General features: G+C 33.2%; 2 protein-coding genes across 3 annotated transcripts in view; both read right to left on the bottom strand.

The window, feature by feature from the left end:
- Window positions 1-5787, bottom strand: part of LOC143248918 (serine/threonine-protein kinase PAK mbt-like) — a 37062-nt gene extending 31275 nt beyond the window's left edge. The window contains exons 1-2 of one of the 2 annotated variants that reach the window (XM_076497910.1): window positions 5684-5787; window positions 1235-1469 (exon numbers count right to left, since the gene is read on the bottom strand). In XM_076497910.1, the coding sequence (XP_076354025.1) occupies window positions 1235-1444 (210 nt within the window). In that variant the 5' untranslated portion in view covers window positions 1445-1469; window positions 5684-5787. The remainder of the gene's footprint in view (window positions 1-1234; window positions 1470-5683) is intronic. The other variant, XM_076497909.1, reaches the window with a different exon arrangement.
- Window positions 5788-9559: 3772 nt separating this feature from the next.
- LOC143248922 (zonadhesin-like) lies at window positions 9560-18401 on the bottom strand. Its single transcript, XM_076497914.1, has 12 exons — window positions 18270-18401; window positions 17223-17417; window positions 15926-16144; window positions 14997-15206; window positions 14425-14802; window positions 13770-14150; window positions 13045-13431; window positions 12261-12638; window positions 11749-12117; window positions 11072-11263; window positions 10452-10655; window positions 9560-10035 (listed from the first exon to the last, which is right to left on the bottom strand). Exons 1-12 carry the CDS (start codon window positions 18319-18321, stop codon window positions 9824-9826), a joined length of 3177 nt encoding a protein of 1058 aa, XP_076354029.1. The 5' UTR covers window positions 18322-18401; the 3' UTR covers window positions 9560-9823.
- Between the last annotated feature and the right edge of the window lie 8103 nt (window positions 18402-26504).

The raw sequence follows: 26504 nt of genomic DNA, 5'->3' as shown, positions 1-26504 counted from the left end.
TTATTATATTTTATAAGAAATAAAATGGCTGCTGTAGAAAATTTGTTTAACAATAACAATAATCTCTAAGCTACGACTAAAACACAATTTCAAGCAAGTCAGAAAAAATAAAATGAAGCAAGCCATTAAAAGAAATTCTAAAAGACCAAACATTTTTGAACAAAGGTGTAACATATCCTTCATAATTTACAGTTCTCCAAGTATACTTCAAATTTTCTAACTTCAATTTAATAATACATTATGAAGCTTTGCATCTTTTTCCTAAATACCATGCTTTGGCTGAAGTTAATATCTATAATTTGTAACCAAATCCAAATAACATTTACTGAACATACTATTTCTACTTGTTGATAGAACAGTTAGTTGACTTGTACCTGACTGAATGCTGATCACATACAATAACACATCAACAGGAAAACAAAGCAGGTTCATACTTGTATTATTGTATGCAATAACAACTGTGTACATACCCCATGGTTCTCATACAATTGTATTCTATTGTTTTCAAGTATTTTCTCAGTTTACTGCTGCAATTCCACCTAACAAAGAATTTTTCACAGAACCTTTGTATTTGAATGTGGTACAAATTCTAAATTTTATTTTACCATGTTTTTAGATCTGAAAAAATTAACACAAATTCATATGGACAAACTAATATTAAAAACATAAATTATAGTACTTTATCAATATATATAGTTGATTATACTTTCAAATGAGGAAATTATCCTCAAAATATTTAGTAACAAGGCTCCAAATGTCACTCAAAATATCCTGGCATATATCAATCACTCTACAAATAATAAGTAATCTAATCAGTTATAGGCTGAAGGATTTCTTTTAATGGCAAATATTTGACTATTTCATGCAAAGCAGTTAGGTTTATGATACTTTAGATACCATACTGTTGCCTTTTGTATTTGCATTTCTTTCCTCTCCCATTTTTTAACAAACTTTATGCAATAAATGATGAAGAATTCAGGTTAAAAATTGAGTTGATTAATTTTAAGTGTTTATGAAGATAGAACTGAGAAAATATCAAAATATCTGTGGTCTTTATCCTGTAAATAATTTTGTGATTTTAGATTTCTGCAAGAAAAGTCTTGAACTTATCATTCCAACAACAGTCACATGACTTTTGAGTACTATCACACAAAAGAAATTAGTTCAGAGCCTGATACTGAGCAGTGCTGTGTATTTTCCATTATAACAACCTGATATGATATGACAGACTTACGTGAGATTTCATGTTAATCATTTCAGTTGGTGTTATAGTTGATGGGTCTACTATGGGTTTTGGTCTATCTTGTTGAGTCTGGATTAAACTGGTCCATTGTGGTGGAAGGCCTACAAATTTTCCTTCACGTCTGTCAAAGCCTGTGTGAAATCTGTGCTCAAAGTTTGTAGGGGCAGAAATGATTGGCTTTTTCTTCTTCTTACCAAACATACTTTCACCCCTGACACAAAAGCAACTGTATAAATGTACTTGAAATAATTATTTTAGCTTTAAATACTATATACATCAGAAACATAACACCAACATAGGAAAAATTTGTCAAAACCTTGAAAATACAAAAATTATTTTATAATATTCTAAGGAACCATTATTTGTGGTGAATGTGTGACCCACACAACTTTTATATATAATATGGTTCAGCATCTTTGCGTAACAAAACCTGATTATTTTAAACATTCATTTTACAGGCTTCATGTGTTATTCAAAATTATGACTAAACATTATACAATTCTGCTTAAATGTCAGTTATTGTCACAGGAATTTCATTAAAAATCTTTTAATTAATTCTTTACCCATTTAAAACTACTTATCACAACTATTTATGTGTATATATTTTTTTCGTGAACCAATGACAAACTTGTTTACTACCACACTAAAACAAGGTATCTGCAGAAGCCAATCCTACACTATGTAGCCATGATACTTGTAGGTCAATGAAATTTTCAACTAAGAAAATTTTTCATTTAATCAAATTCCTTCTATAGGAGCTCACAGATCCCTAACTTGGATCTAAGTTTTAGAGGGTTGATGAAGAGTAATCTCCGGATCAAGAGTGGTAAGATGTTGACACAAGATATAGAAAGAGATGGCATAGTTAAAAAAACCACAAAAACTCTGGAGTTGTGTCTTCTCTACATCAAAATAGACACACTATAAAAAATAAAAGCTCTGTCACTTAAAAAAATGGTGATCACACCTGTCAAAACTGTGATAGGCAATATAAGCTAGCATTTCAATGTTACATCCTAAACTTGAGAAATGTACACAGTAACTTGTACAATTTATATTTACAGAGGAATGATTTTACAAAACTATTCTACATGTAAATAATTACGTTGTTGGCTAGCATTGTATACTTTGTTACATGCTCAATCTCTTATGATGCATGACCCCATAAACAATTATATAATAAATTAAATGTTTATAGAATAAAAAAATCTTTGTGTTTTGATTTATTGGTATTTTAAAGCCTTCCAGGCAGTACGTTGCCAGTGGGAAAGCAAAAAGAATTTTGGGTTATATCTAGAGAAATACTGAATAATGATTGCTTTGTACAGATCTCCATTAGGCCTTTTTTCAAGCATAATGTTCAGTCTCAAGTTCCATACTTTAAGGCCATTGAGTTGGTAACAGATGAAAGGAGGGCTGCAACATGAAGACAAGTTAACATACTTAACTCTCTGTGTATTGGCTCAATAATTTTAACTGACCTAGGAACTATTATGTAATCATGAGACTATTCATACAATAACTTTTAATGTAGTAAGTGTATCTTCATAAAATTTTTCAAGCTTTTAGCAAACAAGTCTATTGTACACAGAAAATCAGATTTTTTTAAGGGCATACTTCTACTACAGAATTGCCTATTAATTAACAGAGCCCGTTTTAATGTCTCTTAGATTCTGATTACTCTGAGTGCAAAGCAATTTTCTTATTAGGAATAAAAATAGTTTTTCATCACAGTTTTCATGTTTCTTATATGTAACTTCTAAAATCTCCTAAATGAATATCAAAAGTTTTGTTTGTTTTTTTCCAGTAAAATCAATATTTCATCTGTTATTTTCTCTACCCTTACATTATATGGGTTTGTAACCATTATAGAAAAATATAATATCCAAAGCATTCTTTTTTATTCATAGAATGACTGCAGATTTTAACAAATTACAATTACCTATCCTAAACAGCCTCAGAATTGAAACAAGTTACATAATTTCACTTAATTTTATTGTTCTTTCAACTTTGTCTAACTAAACATGTGATAAAGTTGTAAATCACCTTACAAATGCATAATATAAGTTGCAGGAAATGAAGTATTGAATATTGTGTAACACACAAGCAGCTCAAGTGTACACCTGCCTGAGAAGTTAATATTTTTTAATTTACATTTTCTTATCTAATGTAATAGGTTTCTAATTTTTGCATTTAAGTTACTTTTATAAAAATAAATATAAAACATGCAAAAAAATACAATGACCTAAAAACAAATATAATTTAACTGACTTTCTAACTAACTTACAAATTAATTTACAATTTTGTTTTTGTGGCTGAAGTGACTTTTGCAATAACAAAAATAAATGAATGAACAAATCTATGGTAAGAACAAGCTAATATTATATGGAAATTAGTAAACTGTAATATTCTCTTTTAATCGGTTAAAAATAATCTATTAGCAAAGTTAGCAAATTAATTCCATTTTTAGCAATATAGAATACGATAAGAGGGTGTAGCACATATATTGCTGTACATTTGCAGTTCTGTTAAACTCCAAACATCATATATGTGTAATGTAAATGTTTTAAGTGGTTAATTCAGAACTAAGAAGCATCATGTGATACAGAGAAGTGAAGATTAAATATTTATATATTTCCTTTTGAAATTAAAAGTGATGTAGTTTTAAAACTTGACTTATTAACTACATTCTTATGCCAAGTGTGTGAAATACATTGATAATAAATTAGTTAAATGTTAGATGTATCCTGGTATATAAAACATTTCATACAATTGGACCATCATATTGAAACACATAGGTTTCAGAGCAAAATTTACTGCATCTATAACAACCCCAAATACTATTCATCCTACCAGCATACACTGCTTGGATGGCTCGAGTCTGATCAACTAGAACACGAAGACCCTTTTCTATCTTAGCACTGTTAAGATTATTCCCAATAAAATTTAAACTTAATAATTTCCTAAAAAAGCTATATTAAAATGACAAAATTACTCTTTGACAAATTGATTTTGGCTGGCTTTCATCAATATTTCACTGAATGATTTCGTAAAGCTTTTTTTACAAGACATTTCATAATTTTTTTCAATACAGAAGTATGATTAATTGAGCAATAATTTTAAAGAAATTTTTAAAATCCCCCTTCAAAAATAGAACTAGCATTAGCAACTCTTCAATCCCATGGTACCTGTCCACTTGCATATCTGATCTCCGACTTCTTTAAAACCTTGTTTGAGTATGGTATTTTACCTACTTTTAGTATCTCAACCTTCTGTTTCTGTAAAAGGTTTACTACCTAAACAATGCAATTCAATTCCAATAGTTCCAGTAAAATACACAGGATATAACATGACAGAAACATTTTTATCGTTATTATAGAACAGCTTTACCCAAAAATTTAATATTATCATCATATACTGAATATCTTATTTCTAACATAAAAAGGCCATATTTTCATTACAAAATATTTGTCTTACCAAAGGACTAGAGAGAAATTTTACTAATGGATAGTAAATTTCAATATGACATATAATCTGTCATTTTTACTTTAATTCAACACGGTATTAGAACATTACATTAACAATTATTAATATATTATACATGTATTTTGGATCATAATGAAACATAAAAATACTAAATGGTATGTTACCTATTCTCATCCAGAGACAGAATTGTTGACTGTAGCATGAGGTAAATTCTAAATCTTAAGTAAAACCCTGGGTTAGTATTATTACATTAGATTTAACCAGTTTAACCTAACAAAAGTACAATTATCATAACTTAGAAATGTAAGTAAATTTATGTTTTACTGTTAGTGTTAGTCATTATTATTACACATGTAGGTACTTACATATCTAATTGAATGGCTATTTTATAACATCCTGTAAAGAGATAATGATATGTATGTCACACTTTAGAATATTATTAAAAATATACCGGCCAACAGTAATACTAAATAACTAAATAATAATAACTTTACGTTAACGTTAACTTTTATAAACAATAATTTATAGTAGTGATGCATTATTTGTTTTTTGCTCGTAAAAGTAACAGTACTAGGACTAGACTATAGAGAACTAAGTACCAAAAAATAGAAGTCGTCTGTAACTTGGATAATTTTGTTTTCAAATTGAGTAGCTAGTCTTAGGAATTGAGTGCTTTCAGATGTGGTATATGCAGAAATATTGGTAGAGGTCAAGAGAGGTATTGTTAACTTTATTGCGCACATCAGCAATAAAGGCTGTGTATTCTCATATTCAGTTTGACAGTTAAACATTGAAATCGGAAGTTATATTGCTGTTACCATTCTAACACAATATATCACTACTAGGCATTACCATAAATCAACTTTTCTTTCGAATTCAGTTTAATATCTAAGTTCCTCCAAATATAAAAAAAAAATAAAATAATTTTAGCATTTACTTATGTGTTGTACTTACTGTTACGTTGTTTCAACCTCAAGAACCTAGGCCTAACCAAGTAATTTGTCACTTTTTTTTTTCACCCGATCATTCAACCGTGTTTCTGAACGAACGCCATCTTGTGAGCAGCATTTGGTGCAGGTTTTAGTTGAACTAAAATGTATGTATGTATCAGACATTCTGAAGTTTGTTTATGTTACTTAAAAAATACACACATTTATTTCGTAAATGCAAAATACTGCACTTTGTTATCCGCCACCGAATTTGAGAAAAGTTATGTTCCCATTCTTGTGTGACTGTGTGTTTGCGTTTGTTTATGTTTGGCATCAAGATTTCCGTAAAACAGCTTAATAGATTTGTACGACAGTTGGTATACATTTGGACCATGCATTTTGTAATGTTTCTTTCATCGAACTTCATTTTCTCATGCTTTTACATTTTACTCTCTCTGTTTCTTTTCATTTGGTCATAGCTATTTATAGGTCAATCACTTAGGCTTTCTGGAAATCTCTAAAACCTCAATATCAATTAATTTCAAATATACACAAAATTAATAACAATATATACACCGAACAATCTTTTATGTCTGATAGATTGAAAGTTTAGCTATAAAGAGCGTATAGTGGCGATTTTTTAAATGAAAGTATCTTAGTTTGTATTTTGGTAACAGGTTTGGTTTGTTTGAAGTTAAACACAAAGCATCACGAGTATCGAAACTTGGATTCTAGTATTGTGAGCCTGCAAACATACCGCTGTGCCACTGAAGGGGGATGGGTGTAATAACAGAGTAGAAAAGAATAATCCGTCTTGTCTCTTGGGTTCTAACTAAATCAGTCTGTGTGGACATTTGACAAGTGTAATGATTATCTGTGTAACGGACATTTGTATATATGTCTGATTTGTGTTGAATATATTATTTTAAAACAAATGAATTGTGTGCTGTTTGTTTATTGTTGAAATTTATTGCCATCAAGTCACAGACACTTACTGTAAAGAAACCTGCCCATATACATACATAAAAAAACCTGAAGTTGGAGAGACGATCAGAAATGTACCAAGGTAAATGGCAATGGAAGATGACGTGAACAACAATGGAAATAGGTCTACATATGCACAGCTGTAATTGTGACGAAAATATTGCAGAAGCTACAACTACATTGTATAACCATGTCGACTGATTTTGATAAGTAGATAGAAAGAAATGGAAAACTTGAGCTAAAATATAACAATTTAATAGAGTCAATTAAACAAAAACTAGAGAGAGAAGAGTGTCAACAGAGAAAAATAGTCAGCGAAGAGAATAAAATAGAATAAGCATACCCAAAAAATGAAAGAAAAAAATAAGAGAGTGAAGAAATTGGAAATAGAGAGGATGAGAATACAAATTGAAATTCTTAAGTTCACCCAATAGAAAGGTGGCATGGATGTTTTTTGGAGAGATTAGATTTAGCCCCCTTCTCACAGGAAATGGACTACAAGCGAATATTAATCTAATGTTAGAAGAATCCATTGCCTATGACAAACTAAAAGTGGTTTTGCTGAAACGCTATGAACTTACTGAGAAAGGTTTTGTAAGAAGTTCAGAGAAGTCAAACCTGAGAAACTGTATTTCAGTTTGTGGCGCATTTATAGTGATACTTCACAAAGTAGACTGACATGGTAAAATGTGAAGAGAGTTTTGAAGGACTGGCAGGTCTACTAGAACGTGAACAATTCATGATCATGTGTTCTATTGGCATGCTACTGTTCCTAAAGGAGAGAGCATAAAAGGACGTGATTGAAATGATCAAGCTGGTAAACCAATATTAGGAAGCGCATGGAGAGAGCATAACTGAAATTCTAACAAGAACCAGTTAAAATTAATATAAATAGTGGTTAATCAGCAACAGGATACCACCAAAGGCAACAGGAGTTTAATAGACAAAAGAAAGAAGAAATGATATGCTTCTTATGAAATGGAGCACAGTGAAACTGAGTGCAAGTCTGTCATCAAGAAGCAGCAGTTTGTAAAACATTCTAGGCCTAAGTTAGGCAGTATATAAGTATATAAGCAAGCAAGTTGTTACAAATAAAAAAAAGCCAATGAAAGTGAAAATAAAAATTAGACAGTTTGATTATGAGTGTAGTCATAAAGAGCATATAGTAGTACTTTCTAAAGCGAAAGTAGCACAGTTTGCATTGCAATAACTAAGATAGAGAAGAATAATATTATGTTGCAGTGTCTGTTCGCGTGTTCATCTGTCTCCCGTTTACGTTGGCCGTTTTCTTCCCTGCGCAGGTAAGTAAAGACCAACATTCTCTTTCAAAATGGCGAGAGAATGCGCAGAAGTAATATTGATGTCAAATTTTATTCTTAAAGTAAGATATTTACGCTAAAATGTTAAGGAAGTAATCTGAGTATCTTTTACATTTATATACATAAATTGTGGTCCACTGTATCGTACATAAAACGTATGGAATTTACAACATTTGTTCACGTAATATATACCTCTCAGTTTACCTTCTAACGTTTTTTTGTTAGATACAACGAAATTGCTTAACTGCGCTTTATCTACCACGAGTAATAGAACCCCGAATTCTAGCGATGTAAGACAGTAAAATTACCTTGACCCACAATGTGATTATTAAGAAAATAACTTAAGATTTCACAGATTTTCACTTTCCTATTTCCAACTGAGGTAGTATATAACGTTTACAGTTTTCCCTAGTGTAATTGTTCGACACAGAGAGAAATGACTGTACATGTTAATATCCTTAAGGTGAGTATATTGAATCCGTTCTGAATGGAAAATCAACGAAACCAGAATACCATTCATAGTTGGTTTATTATATGTTGAAGTTGTAAAATATCGTTTTAGAAGATAAACGACAGGCAAGTTTAACAAGATGATTTAACTTTACTCGTTTGTTTGTTGTTTAGCATAAAGCTACACAATGGGCTATCTATAACGTGCCACTTCGGGTATCGAAACAAGACATTTAAAGTTATAAGCCTCGAGATTCACCGTTGATCCACTAGGAACCATAGCACTGTACGCAGAAGCTGTTTTATTTGACGAAGAAAAAAAAAATGAGCATAGCACAAGTACAATGACTAGTGTGGTCTGGCTATGATTTCTAGGATTTACGTTTTGGAGTCCGTTGCTTCAAACACTAGTGTGGTCTGGCTATGATTTCTAGGATTTACGTTTTGGAGTCCGTTGCTTCAAACATTTGGTGTTGCGAGTGTACTATAATAATAAATGTCAAATCTCACTATTTGGTCAAACACGACTAGGCCAATTATTTATGGGGGTTGTCAAACAGCCGTATTTTCTATTTTATTAATTCAAAATTAGGGAAGGCTACATGTACATGGTCCTTGTGTAGCCTTGCAAGAAAGTTTTGTAAGTATTTACATTTATTCAAAATAAAACCAGGAGAACTTAACTAAGATTGGCTGTTATATAAACATGACTGGATGTAGAATATTGAAGACCCTTTCCCAGGAAGATCCAAAATTGAGATCTTCTTTAGGACTTCAAGCCCCTATATAATTGGTCACAGCCCCTCTAAATCCATTAATTTCTATGATATGAAGTTGGAATTTGGTGAGAAACTTTGTAAACAATAGAAACTATTGCTAATTTCAATGTGAAAAATATGATATATATATCTAAAATTAAACAAAAAGCTTGTGAATAAGATAGTATATTCCTTCCGATAACATCATATATTAAACTTCCCGACATCTCGATTATTTCTACTCCGAAAATTACTATTTTAAATATCTTATGAAGTTCTTCTGTATAAAGACTTTTTACTCGTTGAATTGAAAACTACATTATTTCTTTATCATCATGTAACTGCAGTGCATAAATAAATAGCAAAAGAAACGATTAATTTAGAAGTAACTTTGGTATAATAATATTTTTATTATGATGCTCACAATATAAATTTGTCGAATTTAAAACTGAATGCTTCTCAGCTTTAAGCAATTAAAATTAGCGTTTATAAAAACTCTTATTATTATGCAGTATTTTTGTATTTTTACAATTTAGTTTAATTACCTAGGATATAAAAATGACATTGACTATTTTTATAGTTACACCAATCCTATTCCTATTTTGATCATTTTAAATGGTTCAAACAATGTATTGGTGCTGGTTTTTAGAACAGCTAACAGTTGACATTTTCTTTGTAGTCACAAGCCTGGATATTTTCATTAAAATAGAGTCCAGCTGGACAGTTTTGTTCTTGTCCTGGTCCAGCTAAGCCACAGTGGATAAACTTTGAACAGTTTGTCGAGCTTCGAACCATTCCACTGGTTTGGCCTCTACAGACATCAGTATCTCTATTGTTGACTTCCTCTTTCGGTCTTTTTCCAGAGGCTGTTCGGAAATAGAACAATTATTGTACATTCATTGACACAATGGCAATTATACAGTATTTTATTTGTACTGTTGTCACACGATACCAAATTATTAGCACGTTTTGAGAAAACAGAGGTATACATGGTAAGTACAGATACGCTGAACTACCATAATAAAACGAATTACTTTCCATAACTAGATAGTAATACATTGCTGAGTAAACAAAAGACAACCTGTATAACTATTTTCTTCATAACTGTTAAGGGAACGTTTTTGGTGAAGTGTTTTAGAATTAAGAGAAACTTATGATATCTTGTCTTTTTTTTTTTTTGTTATGAAAGCATGAAAGAAATTAATGTTGTGGAAAAAAATGAAAAATCAAATATGCGATATAACTAAAAAACTTCACTCTAAAATCGTTGTAACAGCCATACCTGCTAAAGTACAGTCACACTTCTTAGATAGGTCACATGTCATACTTAAGGGATTAAACCTGAGGCCGGTTGGGCATGTCTTCTTACAGGCTATACCGTTAGTGGTACATTGGTAAAAGGTACCACAGTCATGCAAGTCAGGCACTCTACAGGTACAGGGTGGACACTTGATGTTGCTGGTAACGTTGCAGGTTGAGTCTGTGTCTGAACAATCAAGTTATTGTTCATTTAATATTATCTATTAACTAAAGCCTATTTGAATTATTGGACCATTTTAGAAGGGGAAAACTTCAAAGTAAGAACATGAATAGTTTTGTTTTTTTATTTGAAAATTACTTATAAAATGTAAAGTTATGAAAACAGTTAAAGGCATGCAAATAATTTGGGAAAACGACTTTATTTTGAAATACATTTTTGATATTGCAATGGTTTTCGGCTAGGGCTATATTATATAAAGATGAAATAGACTAGCCTCATTTAAAAAGATGGTTTTCATAAATGATGTTAGTGTTGAGTTTCTTATCCAAAGGGCAAGAACGTTTTTTGTTGTTTTTTTAAAGTTCAAAACATGGTTATAGTTAACAGATTTTAAAACAGTAAAGTGTGACGTAGAAATTTACCTCGATCGACTCCACACTTGTGGACGTTTTTCGGCCAATCACAGACCTTGAGATCAGGGTTGAAGTGTAAAGATGAAGGACAGCTCTTAAGATAAGCAATTCCGTTAGAACAAAGGTAAAACCTGATACAATCACCCGTTTTGGCGAAGACTCCATTTCGTTCCTTACAGACAGGGCTCTTACCAAAGTTACCTGTTTGAATATGATAAACTATGGAAACAGTGTAATTCAAATGTACGTGTCACAGTTTGTCTCTCGTTTTACGGTTAAAAATAATTATAATAAGAATGTTCTATACTATTCACGTTCTGCTTCTGTTAAAACAACGTATTATTAAAGTGTAAGTGTCTACACCGTACACATTTTATTTCGCTATTGAAACTACAACGCTAAAATCAGGGGTTCGATTCCCCTCGGTGGGCTGAGCAGATAGCCCGATGTGGCTTTGCTATTAGACAAAACAGAAACAAACAAACAGCTATTGAAACTGAGTATAATTAAAATCTAGGTGTCTATACCGTAAGTTTTGTTTTTATGTCGAAAGGAAGCACTTAATTTTTTTTTTTTATGGTCTCAATCCTAAAAAGTAATGATAAGCAAATTTACGTTTTAAATAACATTGAACAGTTTATGAACATTTTTTTTCGAAGTTAATAGTAGTACAAATAAATTATTACCACAATCATCATTAGTTGAAGCACAGGTCTGTTTAGATCGATCAAATTTTTGTCCCCGCGGGCACGTGCGGATGAGTGCGACCCCATTCATACATTCTACGTACTTCCCACAGTCTTCTGGAAACATGAACTTGCCCTTCGGAGTTTTACAAAGACAAGGATCTCCAATATCTGGACATTCAACGTTATGCAAGTGATCACATACTTTAGTACTCCTGTTGAAGTACAGACCCGTGGGGCAGTACTTTTTCTCCCGGACACCGTTATCACATTTAAAGAAAGCTTGACAGTCGAACGGATCTTCGCTGAGACATTTAGAACAAGGACACCAAGGATCAATAGGTTTTGAAGTTGTACTTGGAGGGCAGGCTTCAAGGAGAAAAAAAAATTGACGTTACCTAATCAGTTTAAAATGTAATAACGTTCACAACAGAAAATAAAGCACAAGTAGATGAGAAGACACTTATCCGAGTATGAAAACATTTATTTTGTAAGAATGAATGTCAACCTACTTGGAACAGTGGGGTCACACTTTGCAAGACAAGGCCACTCACACCTATTTTCTGTCACACTCCAATGTAAGTTAGCAGGACAATCCTTGAAGTGAGGAATTCCATTTGAGCAGTGCCAAAAGCTACCACAGTCGTTATCGTTCTTAAACATTCCATCAGGCAGAGGACAGACGAACTTCCAGCAACGAACGTTTATAGGATAGTCACAAGCTTTAATTTCACTGTTAAACTGAAAACCCCGAGGACAGTAAAGAAGTTCTCTATGACCATTTCTACATATGTAATAAGCTGAACAGTCGTTAGGATGGGGAGTTATACAACCTTCACAATTACAGCCAGACGTAGTTATTGTGGTGCTAGTTGTTTCAGTTGGACAGACTGTAAATGTAAAAACATTGTAACTTCCTTAACAGATTACTTACAGTTTGGCAATACTAAACTATTGATGCTTGTAAACCAACAAAAGATTACGTACATATAATCCTAAATTTTTAAAGAAGTTTTAACCAATTTTTAAGTTATGTAGCACAAGAAAGTACTTTTGATTAGAAATTTGACAGTCAATAAAGAAAATTAAGTGATATGAATAATTGTGAAAATATATAAAATATAAGTATATACTGATATTAATGTATAATAACCTTGAAAAACAAAAGACTATCGATTTTTTAAAATGAGTTATCAACTTGTTGTATAGGACGTGTAATCTTTAGAACGGCTGTGTGAAAACAAATATAAGTATTTCTATTCAGAATTGCAAAAAAATGAGAAAAAATTCCTATACCTGGTACGTTGGGATCACAGCGAGCCACACAAGGCCAATCACAACGTTTCAAAACGTTATTGAAATGAAGTCCTGAAGGACAATCCTTTACGTGAGGCCTCCAATTAGCACATTGGATGAACTTGGTACAATTGTTGGGGTGAGAGAAAAGACCAAATACCGTGTTACATTTAAAGCCAAAGTCTGGTTTATCACCACAATCAACGTTTTCTGCCAGATCACATGTTTCAATCTTTGGATTGAACATCAGTCCTCCTGTACATCTTCCGTAATACTTCTCACCGTTCTCACATCTAAAATAAGCTGCACAGTCACCTGATACAGGTTTCATACAACACTTACAGTCACATTCGCCCTCTGGAGGTGGATCTTTGTCATATGGTTTCCCTGGAAATACAAAAAAAAAAGTCTAATGTTCCTACTTTATTTCAACCCAAAAGAAAAAATATTATTTCATTAAAACTTCTAAACTTTCTTTCAATATCTAATTAAATAAACAGTATTTAACACTTGAAGGTTATTATTTTTTTAGGTCAGCATTATTAATCCTTGTGTCAAAAAGACTGAAATAATTTCTAAGTTACAATCTATAAATTTCCTTCATCCAAAGTCACGAAATAAGTTTATTTTTAATTGTTTTTGTCTTTGTAAATGAAATATTTTATAATTTTCACATTTTAATTTGCGTATCCAACATACATTAAATCCCACAATGTTACACTAACCACAACCAGCGTTCCACGACCAATCACAAACTCTGAGATTGGGGTTAAAATGAAGAATGCTTGGACATTTTTTCACATCAGGAATACTGTAAGAACATTTGATGTACTGGTTGCATTTGCTAGGATGAGGGAAAAGACCAAACGGCTTTTCGCACCGGACAACAGGGGGTTGTGTTGGTTTATAATCACAGTCCACGTTCTTTGCATAGTCACAATTCTCAATCTTGGGGTTAAAGCGAAGGCCATCCGCACACTTTTGTACAATAGCATTGCCATTGATACAAAGTGTAAACTTTGTACAGTCATCAGGATCAGGAATAACACAACAGTCACAGGGGCAGTCTTTTTTCGCTGGGTAGACGATAAGGCCTGGAATTGTTTCTGACAGAAAAAAAACCAAACAGGAATAAACATTTTAATATCGTAAGATAGCTAACATACTTTGATGTGAAGTAGCTAACCTTAAACATTACACATAAGACCTCTTACTGTTTCTAATACGGATACGGGCAGCTTTGCAACTATTACATTCACGGTATAAAACAGCAAGGCTTAAGCATAATAACACTTATTGTTTCCAATGGAGATACAGGGAACCTGTCAACTATTTAATCCATGAAGTGAATCAGAAAGTTTTAAACATAAAACCACTTACTGTTTTGAGACGTGTCTGGCCAAGTGCAACACATGGTAACAGGATCAAATTCGAGTCCTTCAGGGCATTTCTCTATCCTGACAATGTTTTTAATACAAAGCAGGTAGTAGGTAGTGGTGCCAGGAATGGGAAACTTCCCGTTGGGTTGTGGACACTTAGAATCGATCTGACAATCCACATTACTTTCAAGGTCACAGTTTCCTATTTTAGCATTGAAGTAGAGGCCAGCTGAACAGCGTTTTTTGTACAGAACTCCTTTCTCGCAGTAAGTATAAGCTGCACAGTCTTTCTCATCAGGGAAAAAACAGCATTCGCAGTTGCAACCTTCCTGTGACTGCGTGGGTTGTGGCGTTGGCTTAGAGCAAGATGTATTTGTTCCTAAATGACCAAATAAGGAAATAATATAATTTGTGAATTATAAACATAGGTATCAGTTGAATGTTAGAATACTCACACTTTTGTAAAATTGCGATGAAAATAAATTGTTTACTTGCTTACATCATTTTCCTCAAGAGAATATTCTGTAAGGATTTTAAAGGAAATTCATTACAACATGCATTTTAATTTCTTACCGCAGCAAGCATTTTCTGGCCAATCACAGATCTTAAAGAGTTTATTGTAGTGGAGACCAGCAGGGCACCATCTGTGGTACCTGATACCTTGGGAACACTGATAGAATCGACGACAGTTCTCCGGATCTTTAAACAGACCACACTCAATACAATCATTTACTGGAGGCTGGATTGTCGTAGTGGTTTTAGTTTTCAGGGTGGTAGTAACATCTGACAGTAAATAAGATCAACTGTTTTGTAGCTCAATAAAATCATCTTACATTATTTTGTAACCAGTAATGTAGATACTAAGTAAAATGTTCTCAGATAATTCACACAAGAAGCTGGAAATGTCTGAATTTCACAAAAACGTTAATAAAATTATACATTTGTCAAATAAATTATAAAAGTTGCAAGGTTATATAATTTGCAGTTCCTCTTTTATTAAACAATCTGGATGCACATTTGCACCTATTAGAGAAACTGTAATTATTTATTACACTATTATAAAAAGATGTTTTGATACAGAACGAGTCAAGATGAAGAATAGTGTCTCCACTGTATGTCTTTTAACTGTTTGTTTTTGAATTTCGCGCAAAGCTACACCAGGACTATCTGCGATAGTCGTCCTTAATTTAGCAGTGTAAGACTAGAGAGAAGGCAGCTAGTTATCACCACCCACCATCATCTCTTGGGCTACTCTTTTAGTAACGAATAGTAGGATTGACAGTCACATAATAACGCACCCACGGCTGAAAAGGCGATCATGTTTGGTGTGACAGGGATTCCAATCCGCGACCCTCAGATTGCATGTCGAGCGTTTTAACCACTTGACCATGCCCAACACAGCACAGATACCAGGTTTTTAGTGTTATAAGTCCTCAAACTTTCCGCTGAGCAACATTTTTATCAGTCGTTTTACAAGTTATAGAACTTGAATTTCAACTTACCACATTGGACATTTTCCTTAAGGTTACACGTTCCGATATCTAGATCAAAATAAAGACCTTCTGCACAGTACTCTTTGGTGGGAACTCCCAAAGTGCAGCGATAATAAATGCTACAGTCCGTTGGGCTTGGATAGAGACAGTGGCAGGTCTTGTCTGGACAGTCTATCTCATCCGTTGGTTCTCCAGGTTGGTAATCAGAAGTTCTCAAATACTCATGTTCTGTATATATAAAAATCGCTATATTTCATAACTATATAAAATATTGCTATTAAATGTGCACTTTATCAGGTTTAGTTTCATCTGATTACGTTAAGAAAGAACGTTTTGGCACACCCAGTTTTGATTCACGAGAGTATGTATACTCTAAGCTCAAAGTAAATGCTGATCAAACTGCTTCTTGATAACTATTTGGAAAAGTATACCAAATGTATACTGCTTAACACTGAAATTCCAATGACACCTTTCGAACAGATACTTAATGTTCTATTGATATTTAAAATGTGTAAATAACGCTTAATTCACGGCATAGTTTGTCGACTCCAAATTAACTTGTAAAGAATACTTAATTCGCGGGATTCGTGTGTCACCAAATAAATACACAATAAATGCCTAATTTACGAAATAGCTCACAGTCACTAAATAAACACATAAACAATGTTTAATTCATGAGATAGTTTACAGTCACTTAAAACAAATAAATAATGTTTAATTTACGGGACATCTTACAGCCACTACATAAACAAGTAAAAAATGTTTAGTTCACAGTCACAAGCAAATGAAACTATTTCTAATACTAAAAACGTATAGTATATGGTTCATAGACAGCTAACTTCTTATATTTGTCCAAGTTGTCTTCCAAGAAATCAGCAGCACGTAATTCAAAATTAAAGTGATTAAAGTTGTAATCACTAAAGACTAGAGAAATATAAAAACTTTAAAAAGGAGCAATGGTTACTCTATAAGATACGAAGACTACCTTTACCTGAAAATGCACGTTTCTGAGTTACTGTATATGTCGTGTATTTTAATACATATTTGTAAAACATATAACACATTTGAAATGATCTAACCATTTGTTTATTCACTTTTATTCTTATCTAAAACGAATAGTTTATAGTTGAGGTTTTGTGCTAAAATAATTAAAAGCCACAGTTATCTTTTTTAGATATAATCATTATTCAGTCGTTTAAATGGTTACAGACTATAATAAAAGTGGGAATATTACTTGAACGTATATTTTAGATAATAAAAATATTCTAAATGTCATAAAGCTCTAGTGGAAATAAAATCATTTTACCTTTATCACAACCAGCAGATACAGGCCAATCACACATTCTGGTTATGCGGCTAAAGTGGAGACCATTGGGACATGTTTTCTTTGTGCCACGTCCACCCTTACAGTCGTAGTATGTGTTGCATTCTGGGGTTGCGTAATAACCTTCTTCCTCCGGACAAGAAAACTCTTTGTCATCATTGTTCAGCGCAAGAGTGCCTGTAATTAATGAACTCAGGTATCCATTGTGATGCTGAAAAAGTGGACACTTATCACAAGACGCTCTTACCTTTATCTTAACATATTTCTATGTGAAGAAATCGCCATTACTAGGAGATTTGTAGCCACCACGTATCACTTGATTGACAGTAAAATGTTTCATATCATCCCATTCTTACAAAAAATTTAATACTATGGAAAAGATAGTGGCGTGTAGAGAAATGACGAAGCTATTGGAAATTGTAAGTTCCAATCTGAACAGCACTCTATTCACAAGTGAACTAAACATTCAGGTCAGACTCCTTGATGTGCAGTAAGACACACAGAAAATGAATCATGCCAAGCTCAATGAACTAGCAAATAAATTAAAACGTCAGGTTACAACATAATATAATATACTCAACTTGAGCGATTCAATTACGTGATTTTAAACAGCGTTTTAACATTTCAGTTAGACAAAGCACCCTACTCTCTTAGGAAGCTTATTAAGCAAATATTTTACACCCGAGGTCTTAAAATTTACTTAACTTTTACATATATTTCATTTAAAATACCACACCTCAATCAAATACACACAGACATTTATATATATACATATAAGTGGCTACTTCTTTGGATTTTGTAGACTGTATTGCTAGAAGTATATTAAATACATAATTTCTAAAGGCTCTTATAATGTATGAGGAGAAATGCAATTTCGAGTGTTTGATGCAGTAAATTCCTTAAAAATTATGGACATAAAATTTAAAGCTGACTTAAAAGAAACTATAATCATATGTAAAGCAACCAATGGTTGATTTTCAGGACTGCAGAACTACTTCACAAACTTTACAGAAAAAATCAAGACTTTACCAGAAAAGAGGCAGTCCAAAACCGCCATACTCAGCAGCGTCCAGCTCTTCATGACTTCGAAGGTTTTTGGAATCTTCAACGCTACAGAAGGCTACTACTGAAGATCCCTTTGTCCAATGAAAAATAAATGGTTATGGTGGTTCTTAAATAAGATCTGGAGAAGATTTTTAGGTGTGTTTCTTATCTTCATCCAACAGGCATTTCATCACTGACGTATCTCAACTGCCTTCTAATTATAAGCCTGTCTCATATTGCGAGACTTATCAAGATACATTTGCACAATTGAGATTTTAATCGTGTTATAGATAACGTGAAATACCACAACAATTAATTCAATCTTCTAAAAAATTCTGGATGACATTTAATATTTAGATAGTGAAAAAAAGAAGGAAAATATTTCAAAAACAACAATCTCAGATCCAACTAATTCTACTAGTAACAATATGTCATTCTTAAAATAATTACATTTTCAGGTTGTGCAAGGGCCAATTAACATCAAGTTATTTAAGATATATTACTTGACGTATGTTGATAATTTAAAACATTTTAGCTTCGTCTCTGGTTCAAAGCTTCTCTTTTATTTTTCATACACAAAATTAATTTAAAAGTTTAAAGTCGATGTAGTAATTTATACAAGAACTAAACGATTTGGTAAGATGAAAACATATTATTTCTTACATGCATTTCAGTTACTATTCCTTTGTGGGCAAATTGTATTATGTTTCACTAATAAAGTGAAAGTATTTTAAATTCCATGAATGTGAACCAATATGAGTATATTAAATCAAGAAATTTATTGTTGTTTCAGCGCAAAGTTATACAAATGGTTATTTGTGTTCTGTTTACCAAGAAGAATCGAACCCTACATTTTAGCGTTGATATTCTGTAAGCTCATCTCTCACCTTGATTCACTAGGGGACAAATTCACAAAGCCTTTCTTGTGAATGAGTCATGAAAAGTTATATTAATAATAAGAAAGGCATGGCCAAGCGCGTAAGGCGTGCGACTCGTAATCCGAGGGTCGCGGGTTCGCGCCCGCGTCGCGCTAAACATGCTCGCCCTCCCAGCCGTGGGGGCGTGTAATGTGACGGTCAATCTCACTATTCGTTGGTACAAGAGTAGCCAAAGAGTTGGCGGTGGGTGGTGATGACTAGCTGCCTTCACTCTAGTCTTACACTGCAAAATTAGGGACGGCTAGCACAGATAGCCCTCGAGTAGCTTTGTGCGAAATTCCAAAAAAAAAGAAAGAAATACGTAAATAAAAGCCTGCGCTTTACAAATGGCTGGCTAGATGTTTCTTTTTTTTTCCGATACCCTGTCGATTTGCACATACTTGAACTAAAGTTTATTATAAGTGGAGGAGATAAAGAAAAATTATGGTGCTACTTTATCTTGTATTTTCGGCGCTTATTTGACAAAACTCTGTAGTTTTAATTTAATGTGAGATATCACATTGTGAAGCAACTTAATAGTTACTCGATTACTCTTTCTTAGTTCTTTAGCAACACAGTCATTGAATTTAAGTTTATTATTTGTTAACTTATGTGTCCTTTGTAGGTTGACGATACATTTACGGACTTTTGCTAAGATACGGGGTTTAATTCCTCATGGAAAACAGAGCAAAGATGATCCATTACGTAGCTTTCCGTTAAATAACAATAACTTAATTTATGAAGTCACTTAAACAACAATAGACTTATCAGTGTTGTAAACTCTTCTTTTAGTACGAATCAGATACGAGACGATAAACAGTTTGCAGGCCCACTAGTACCGTAAACTCTTTCTTTGCCACGAATCAGATACGTACATTTCACGCAAAGCTACACGACGGTTATCTGCGCTAGCTGTCTCTAATTTAGAAGTGTAAGATGTGAGGGAAGGTAGCTAGTCATCACCACCTACCGCCGTTATAGTGGGACTGACCGTCACACTATAACGCCCCCACGGCTGAAAGAGCTAGCAGGTTTAGTATGACTGCGATTCAAACCCATGACCCTCAGATTACGAGTCGATTGCCCTAACCGCCTGGTCATGCTGGGCCTTGTATTGTTTATTTAGGATATTCGCCCAAAGCTACACAAGGACTGCCTGCTCTAGCCTTCCCTAGTTTTGAACCAATAGAACAGTGCTAAAACATCCAATCACCTAACCATTGGCCACTCTAAGCAGATAGTGGGATTTGCTCGTCACTCTTATAACACATTCATGGTCTCCAAATTTCGGGTCGTAGGTTTGTCGCAATGGGATATGAAACATGTAGACTAGGATTCACAGTCTCAGTATTAATTACAAATATGTGCTGTCCACTTTCAATGGACTGAAGACCTATTTGATTTTTCTACATAATATTTATCAACTAGTTGGTCAGATTCTAGTTCCTAATCAATACAAACACGATAAGTTTTTTTCTTCTTAAAATGTGAGCACACACTTTTAACGTTATGCACGAAGCTGTCACTTTGTAAATGGTGTGTGATTTGCTAAAGTTCCGGAAATATTGAATGTCTTATTTAATGTTTCAGAAATATTAAAATTTTGAATCTCTGCCTCATTAGACTATCGATATTAAATACATTAACGTGTGAAATGGTGAGTTAACAGAAAACAATCTATTGAGGAAACTTCTCTGTGTGTTTTTCCATCCTCACTCATTTATCTTGCTTGCTTGTTTTGGAATTTCGCACAAAGCTACTCGAGGGCTATCTGTGCTAGCCGTCCCTAATTTAGCAGTGTAAGACTAGAGGGAAGGCAACTAGTCATCACCACCCACCGCCAACTCTTGGGCTACTCTTTTACCAACGAATAGTGGGATTGACCGTCACATTATACACCCCCACGGCTGGGAGGGCGAGCATGTTTAGCGCGACGCGGGCGCGAAGCCTTACGCGCTTGGCCATGCCAGGCCCCTCATTTATCTAAATACCATATTACATTAACTTTTAACCCATTTCAAACTGGCTTCTCTCTTTCTGAAGCTAATATAAAACTGTAATGTAAGTTTTGTTTAAAAAATTTTATATTCCATTTTCCTGACTTTGTTCGAAATCTGAAAACAAGAAAAAAATCTGATAACGTATTAAAAAAAAAGTACCAAACTAAATGTTTTAACCATGCCGCTGACAAGCTATAAGTTCTTGTAAACAAATATATTTACACTTCAATTAACGTAACAAGACGTCTAATGCATTTATTTATCTCTATAACTTGTTTTTGATAAACTATGTTTGTTTTCCACATGTCTAATAATTTCTTAAACGTTTCAGCTTCGAAACTTGTTCTTAATTGCTGAGTAGAAACGACGGTTGATTTGCGTAAGATGAATTAATTCTCTATGGTCATTTTTAGGAAAGAAAGGCATCCACCTGTTTATATTCTGTTAACCAAATAAACCTATCAACAGAGATTAAATGGTTATTTTCAAAGTCCTTTTATTTCAAATGACTTTGAGCAATTTGCCTAATTACATACAATGTCACTAAAACACATGTACGTATAAGCATACATGTGTCACTAAATTTTATTTACATATGTAAGTCATGTCACTAAAACCTACAGATGTATTTACATACACCTGAGCCCGGCATGGCCAGGTGGTTAAGGTATTCGACTCGTAATCCGAGGGTCGCAGGTTCGAATCCGCGTCACACTAAACATGCTCGCCCTTTCAGCCGTCGGGGCGTTATAAAGTTTCGTTTAATCCCCCCATTCTTAGGTAAATGAATATCCCAAGGTTAGTGGTGATGACTAGCTGCCTTCCCTCTAGTCTTACACTACTAAATTAGGAACGGCTAGCGCAGATAGCCACCGTGTAGTAGCTTTGCGCGAAATTCAAAACAAACACATATACACGTGTCATTAAAATCTATGTACCCACGAACATATATGTGTCATTAAAACTTGTGTGCTTAGGTACATACATGTGTAATGAGAATCTGCGTACGTGCGTCAAATTTATATTCATATATACAAGTGGCATTAAAATGATAGCAACCATTTCTTTCCTCAGTTCATATTGTCTACAGTATTAATGTATACGCTTTGTTTTTTAACCTGATCTGCAGAAATACGTTTTTCATAACATTAATTCTCCGATAGGGGGGTAGATGGGCGCCTAAAGAAATTACCTGTTTTAATCAGTTGCATAACTATACAGTAGTGTATAGTCTGGCAAATAGTCAACACACACTAAAATGACGTCACATATCACATAAGTGACGATTTATGTTGCAATTTACGTTGTCGTGTAATCACTAAAACATGCGCACGCCATGAATCGCGAGAATAATTATTCATTCTATTGGCTACAACACAGCATGACATAAGAACTTCAAATGCAAGAAATATAAACATTTTTACTCTTGATTTTGGTTTTATTTACTTTTGAAACAAAACTCTTTGGAGGACCCTGAGAAAGGACATCTAATTTAAAATGTATATCCACAAATCTCTTCATCAGTACAACTCATACTGACGAGAAAAAAAAGAAATAATTCGTCGCAATATTTTAAAGTGAATCATTTTATTAAGCAGTAATACCAAATGAAGTCCTCGATAGTTTCTTAGACATTGCAGAATCCATCGTCTTTCACAGATATCCAAACTACAGTGGAGCTTAAATACTCTGTCAACCCTTTTCCAGTCATGAACACTTCGTTTAGTAACAGTCATTCTTAGTCTTACTTTTGTGAGAGTTGTAGCAAATTTCATGAAACTCCTTATGAACTTAAATTATCATTCTTATTTTAACATTGTAAGTCAGTAATTTTGCCGCTGACCCACCAGAGGACATGAACATTGGAGTTTTCTGGTTGAAGATGTTTGTTTCTAAATATTCGTATCACAGGAACACATTCTCTGACACTATTCATTATTTCCGTCACACCTAGACCTGTTTTCTCCTTGTTTTTCCTGTTAGCCAAGATGTGGACGGGAAAGATTAGTTACCATCTCAATCTCTGTAATACCTTCTTCTTGAACGTTTGTTTTCAAGGCATTATAAACCATTATAGACTCAAGTTTTAATGCCCTCCATGTTTTGACAGTTGTTCTTAGTTTTTACTCAATTCCACCGATCTACAGATTCGATTTCAATGTTCACTAAATTTATCGTATTTTCCATTTTGTCAACGACTGACACAAATGTTCTGAAATTATTCATTTTAAACTGTTAGATCACTTGATGAACTTTCTGTAATGATAAATAATGGACATATTTAACATTTTAATGAATTGAGATAGAGCATATAATTTGCGTCCATGTTTTATTATTGTTTATGTAAATAACATACATGGCCATAATGTGAACAATGAAAGTATATTTCAAGTATTTTTAGCGCTGGTTCCGATGAATAATGTAAATTAATATTTCTCTGTGATATTTTTGTCAGTTGAATTTAATCAAAATCATCTTAAATGTGAAAAAAAAGATGCAGGCAAAAACACAAAAATTGAGTGTGCTATGTGTTATTTAAAGGGATGAAACCAAACTTAGTGACCATTGGGCATTGATAGTGGGTAAAACAAAACACAAAGCGTGTGTGTGTTTTTTCATAACAAAGCCACATCAGGCTATTTGCTGAGTTCACCGAGGGGAATTGAAACTCTGATTTTAGCGTTGTAAATCCGTAGACTTACCGCCGTACCAACGGGGAACTGAAACACAAGGCCTAGCTAATTATTAACTGAAAGTTATAAGTATAGCTACCAGTATGGTCACAAATTGTGATTCATTCCTTTAAGTCGCATGCTCAATCCGTTTCTTTTCACACCTAAGGTGTATTTGATTTAGGTATCTTTTTTTTTTATTAGTACACACCTACAAATCACGGCAAGTGAAGAAAGTAACATTTATTGGTAACCAATATTAGTTTTCGGATCGAAACAATCTTATTTGAAACATATATTTATTTTACATAACCAACCAAATTCTTTAAAATACATGTTTTTTTCTCTCTTTAAAACAGTGCTAATAACTTCCTTTGAAATAACGACTTGAAAACTGTAACAGTTCCTGTCATCACCTGCATGCATCCGGTACAGCCGTATGAGACATTATTATTTATGCTAATTGCTTAAGCTAATATCGCATGACGCTAAACACCCTCTAATTAAAATAATTTCATACAATTGAGCAAACGTGGCTTAAAAGGTGCAATGGATTATGAATAAAAACCGTCTACCCGTACGATTCTTTTGCAAATTTTAGCTAGAAACTGCTAATGTTGTTTACTAGACCTAATCAATGCTTATGTATATGAACGTGTTTTCACCCTGTAATTTCGTTGCTGTACATAAGCCGTCTTTGATTTGATTGAAAAAAACGCACAATAAACTGTCCACTTTTTCTCACGAGAAAGCTCACGTGGCTTTTTGTGTAGGAATGCGTAAAATGTTTTGTGTAAATGAAGAGGTTTTTGTTGAATAACTTTGTACATGTGGCTTATATGTAGACACAATTTGACAATTAATTATAGGTTGTAAAGTTATATCAAAGTATTAAACTTTTAAGTCGTAAACGTTTTTATTTTAATCGAATAAAGTTTTTGCACTTTCGGTGCGAGAAAAAAAAATCAAAATAGGAGATTTTATATCTCGTGTATTCCTTAACATATTGCCTTAAAACTGATGTATGAAGTAAGAGTCCGCTAGAGCACATCCACTGGAAATATGTGATAATTTAAAGTACCACAGTTCGAACTATAGAAAGTGAAAGACTACTAAACTCTGTTAATAACACGGTGTTCTGCAAGTTGTTTTGGTTGCACCACCCTGTGTCTTTATGTCGATGTGTAAAGTTACTTCTGTGTCTCTCTTTTTACAATTCGAAACCATTTTATGTCTCTCTGCTTAAAGTAGGTGAAATTTAATAATAGAGTTTTATCTTTGTATTTAAACCTTGCGTAAAGTTATCAATTAAACTAAGAAATGTTGGCTTCACTGGATTCCCAGCCCTGATATTCACTTTACCAGTGATTTATATCACGAGTATAAGAACGCGCTGTCTTCTTCATCTGTCAAAACGGCTGTGCACAATACCTAAAGTTTGTGAAATATACTGTTATCTTTATACAGGAAAATTATATATGTTACAAGTAATTGTGCTTGGAAAAGATAAGTTTTTTTTTTTCCACTCAAAACTCACGTCCGTTATTCTTTGACTTCTAATGTTTGTTCTAATTTTGAAAACATAAATTCAAAGTCTAGTGTTCAGTTACTAACTTTGGGATCACTACATCGTGTTTCAACGAAAGTAATATAAGCTTCAAGGGAAATAAAAAATATTATAAGATTCAGACCACAACGTTATTTAAGCCTTGGTAAATTTGTATCAACAACCCATTTAACGTAACAGGATCTGGTATTTTATCATTTCAGGTTTGTTTGTGAGGTTTAGGGGAGTCACTTATCAACCGTTACTTGATGTTGAACTGTTGTGATAAAGCGCTAAACACTTGCGGATTCTTTGATTTTTTTTAAAATATCGTAACAGACAAAACAAAACAAAACAGTGTTTTAAAGTGAATTAATAACACACCACGATTTCTGAATATATGAAGTACACATAGTTACTATCATACAACTATTATTGTTATCATAAAAATAAAGTGTTTTGATAGAAAACATGGGAGTAACTCAGCAATAGCCATAACGCATCGAAAAGCAATGACGCTTAAAACACCAGTCAAAAACAATTATTATTACTTTATCGTAAAGTCATGAGAATATCTCTTCACAAAATTAGCTATTATAAGATATTATGAAAGAAAATAAGAATGTATTAATAGTCAATCACACTATATCTTATACATGCATAGTCTGACGAGGCCTGTCGCCCGATACATATCTTTGAAAGCTACATTTATTAAAATAAAACAAACGAATGTGCCGTTCTCTAGCTTTCTTATTTTAAAAATATAGTACTTTTGTGTGTACAGCGACGTAATTTGGTTCGGCGTTTAGAAAAGTGTATGAGATATAACCGGAGATAAAGTACTATGAACACGAATGTTCAAGGTTAATTGGGAGACAGCTTTTATTGAGGTAACCCAGTTTATTATCGCTTATTAACTCTTTCGATTAGAGTCGAGTGTTTGATTTCAACATATCGGTTGATCATTTTCCATTAAGCCTTTGATTAGGTTTGAGTGTTTTATAACACACGCTTATATTGATCATTATTAATTAAACTTTTAATTAGATTCAAGTGTGTTTTTATTTCAAACATATTACTTTGGT

Source organism: Tachypleus tridentatus, chromosome 4 (genome assembly GCF_004210375.1).
Source record: "Tachypleus tridentatus isolate NWPU-2018 chromosome 4, ASM421037v1, whole genome shotgun sequence".
In the NCBI taxonomy this organism is placed as follows: Eukaryota; Metazoa; Arthropoda; class Merostomata; order Xiphosura; family Limulidae; genus Tachypleus; species Tachypleus tridentatus.
The sequence above is the reverse complement of the archived record's forward strand: the minus strand, read 5'-3'. Positions and strand labels throughout refer to the sequence as shown.

Excerpts from the sequence above, each read along its gene's own strand:
- LOC143248922 (XM_076497914.1), bottom strand. The coding sequence starts at position 18,321 with ATGAAGAGCTGGACGCTGCTGAGTATGGCGGTTTTGGACTGCCTCTTT. Across the intron at positions 13,432-13,769 it reads GTCGTGGAACGCTGGTTGTG|GGAAACCATATGACAAAGAT; the intron begins GTTAGTGTAACA and ends TTGTATTTCCAG. Across the intron at positions 10,656-11,071 it reads CAAGTGTGGAGTCGATCGAG|ACACAGACTCAACCTGCAAC; the intron begins GTAAATTTCTAC and ends TTGATTGTTCAG.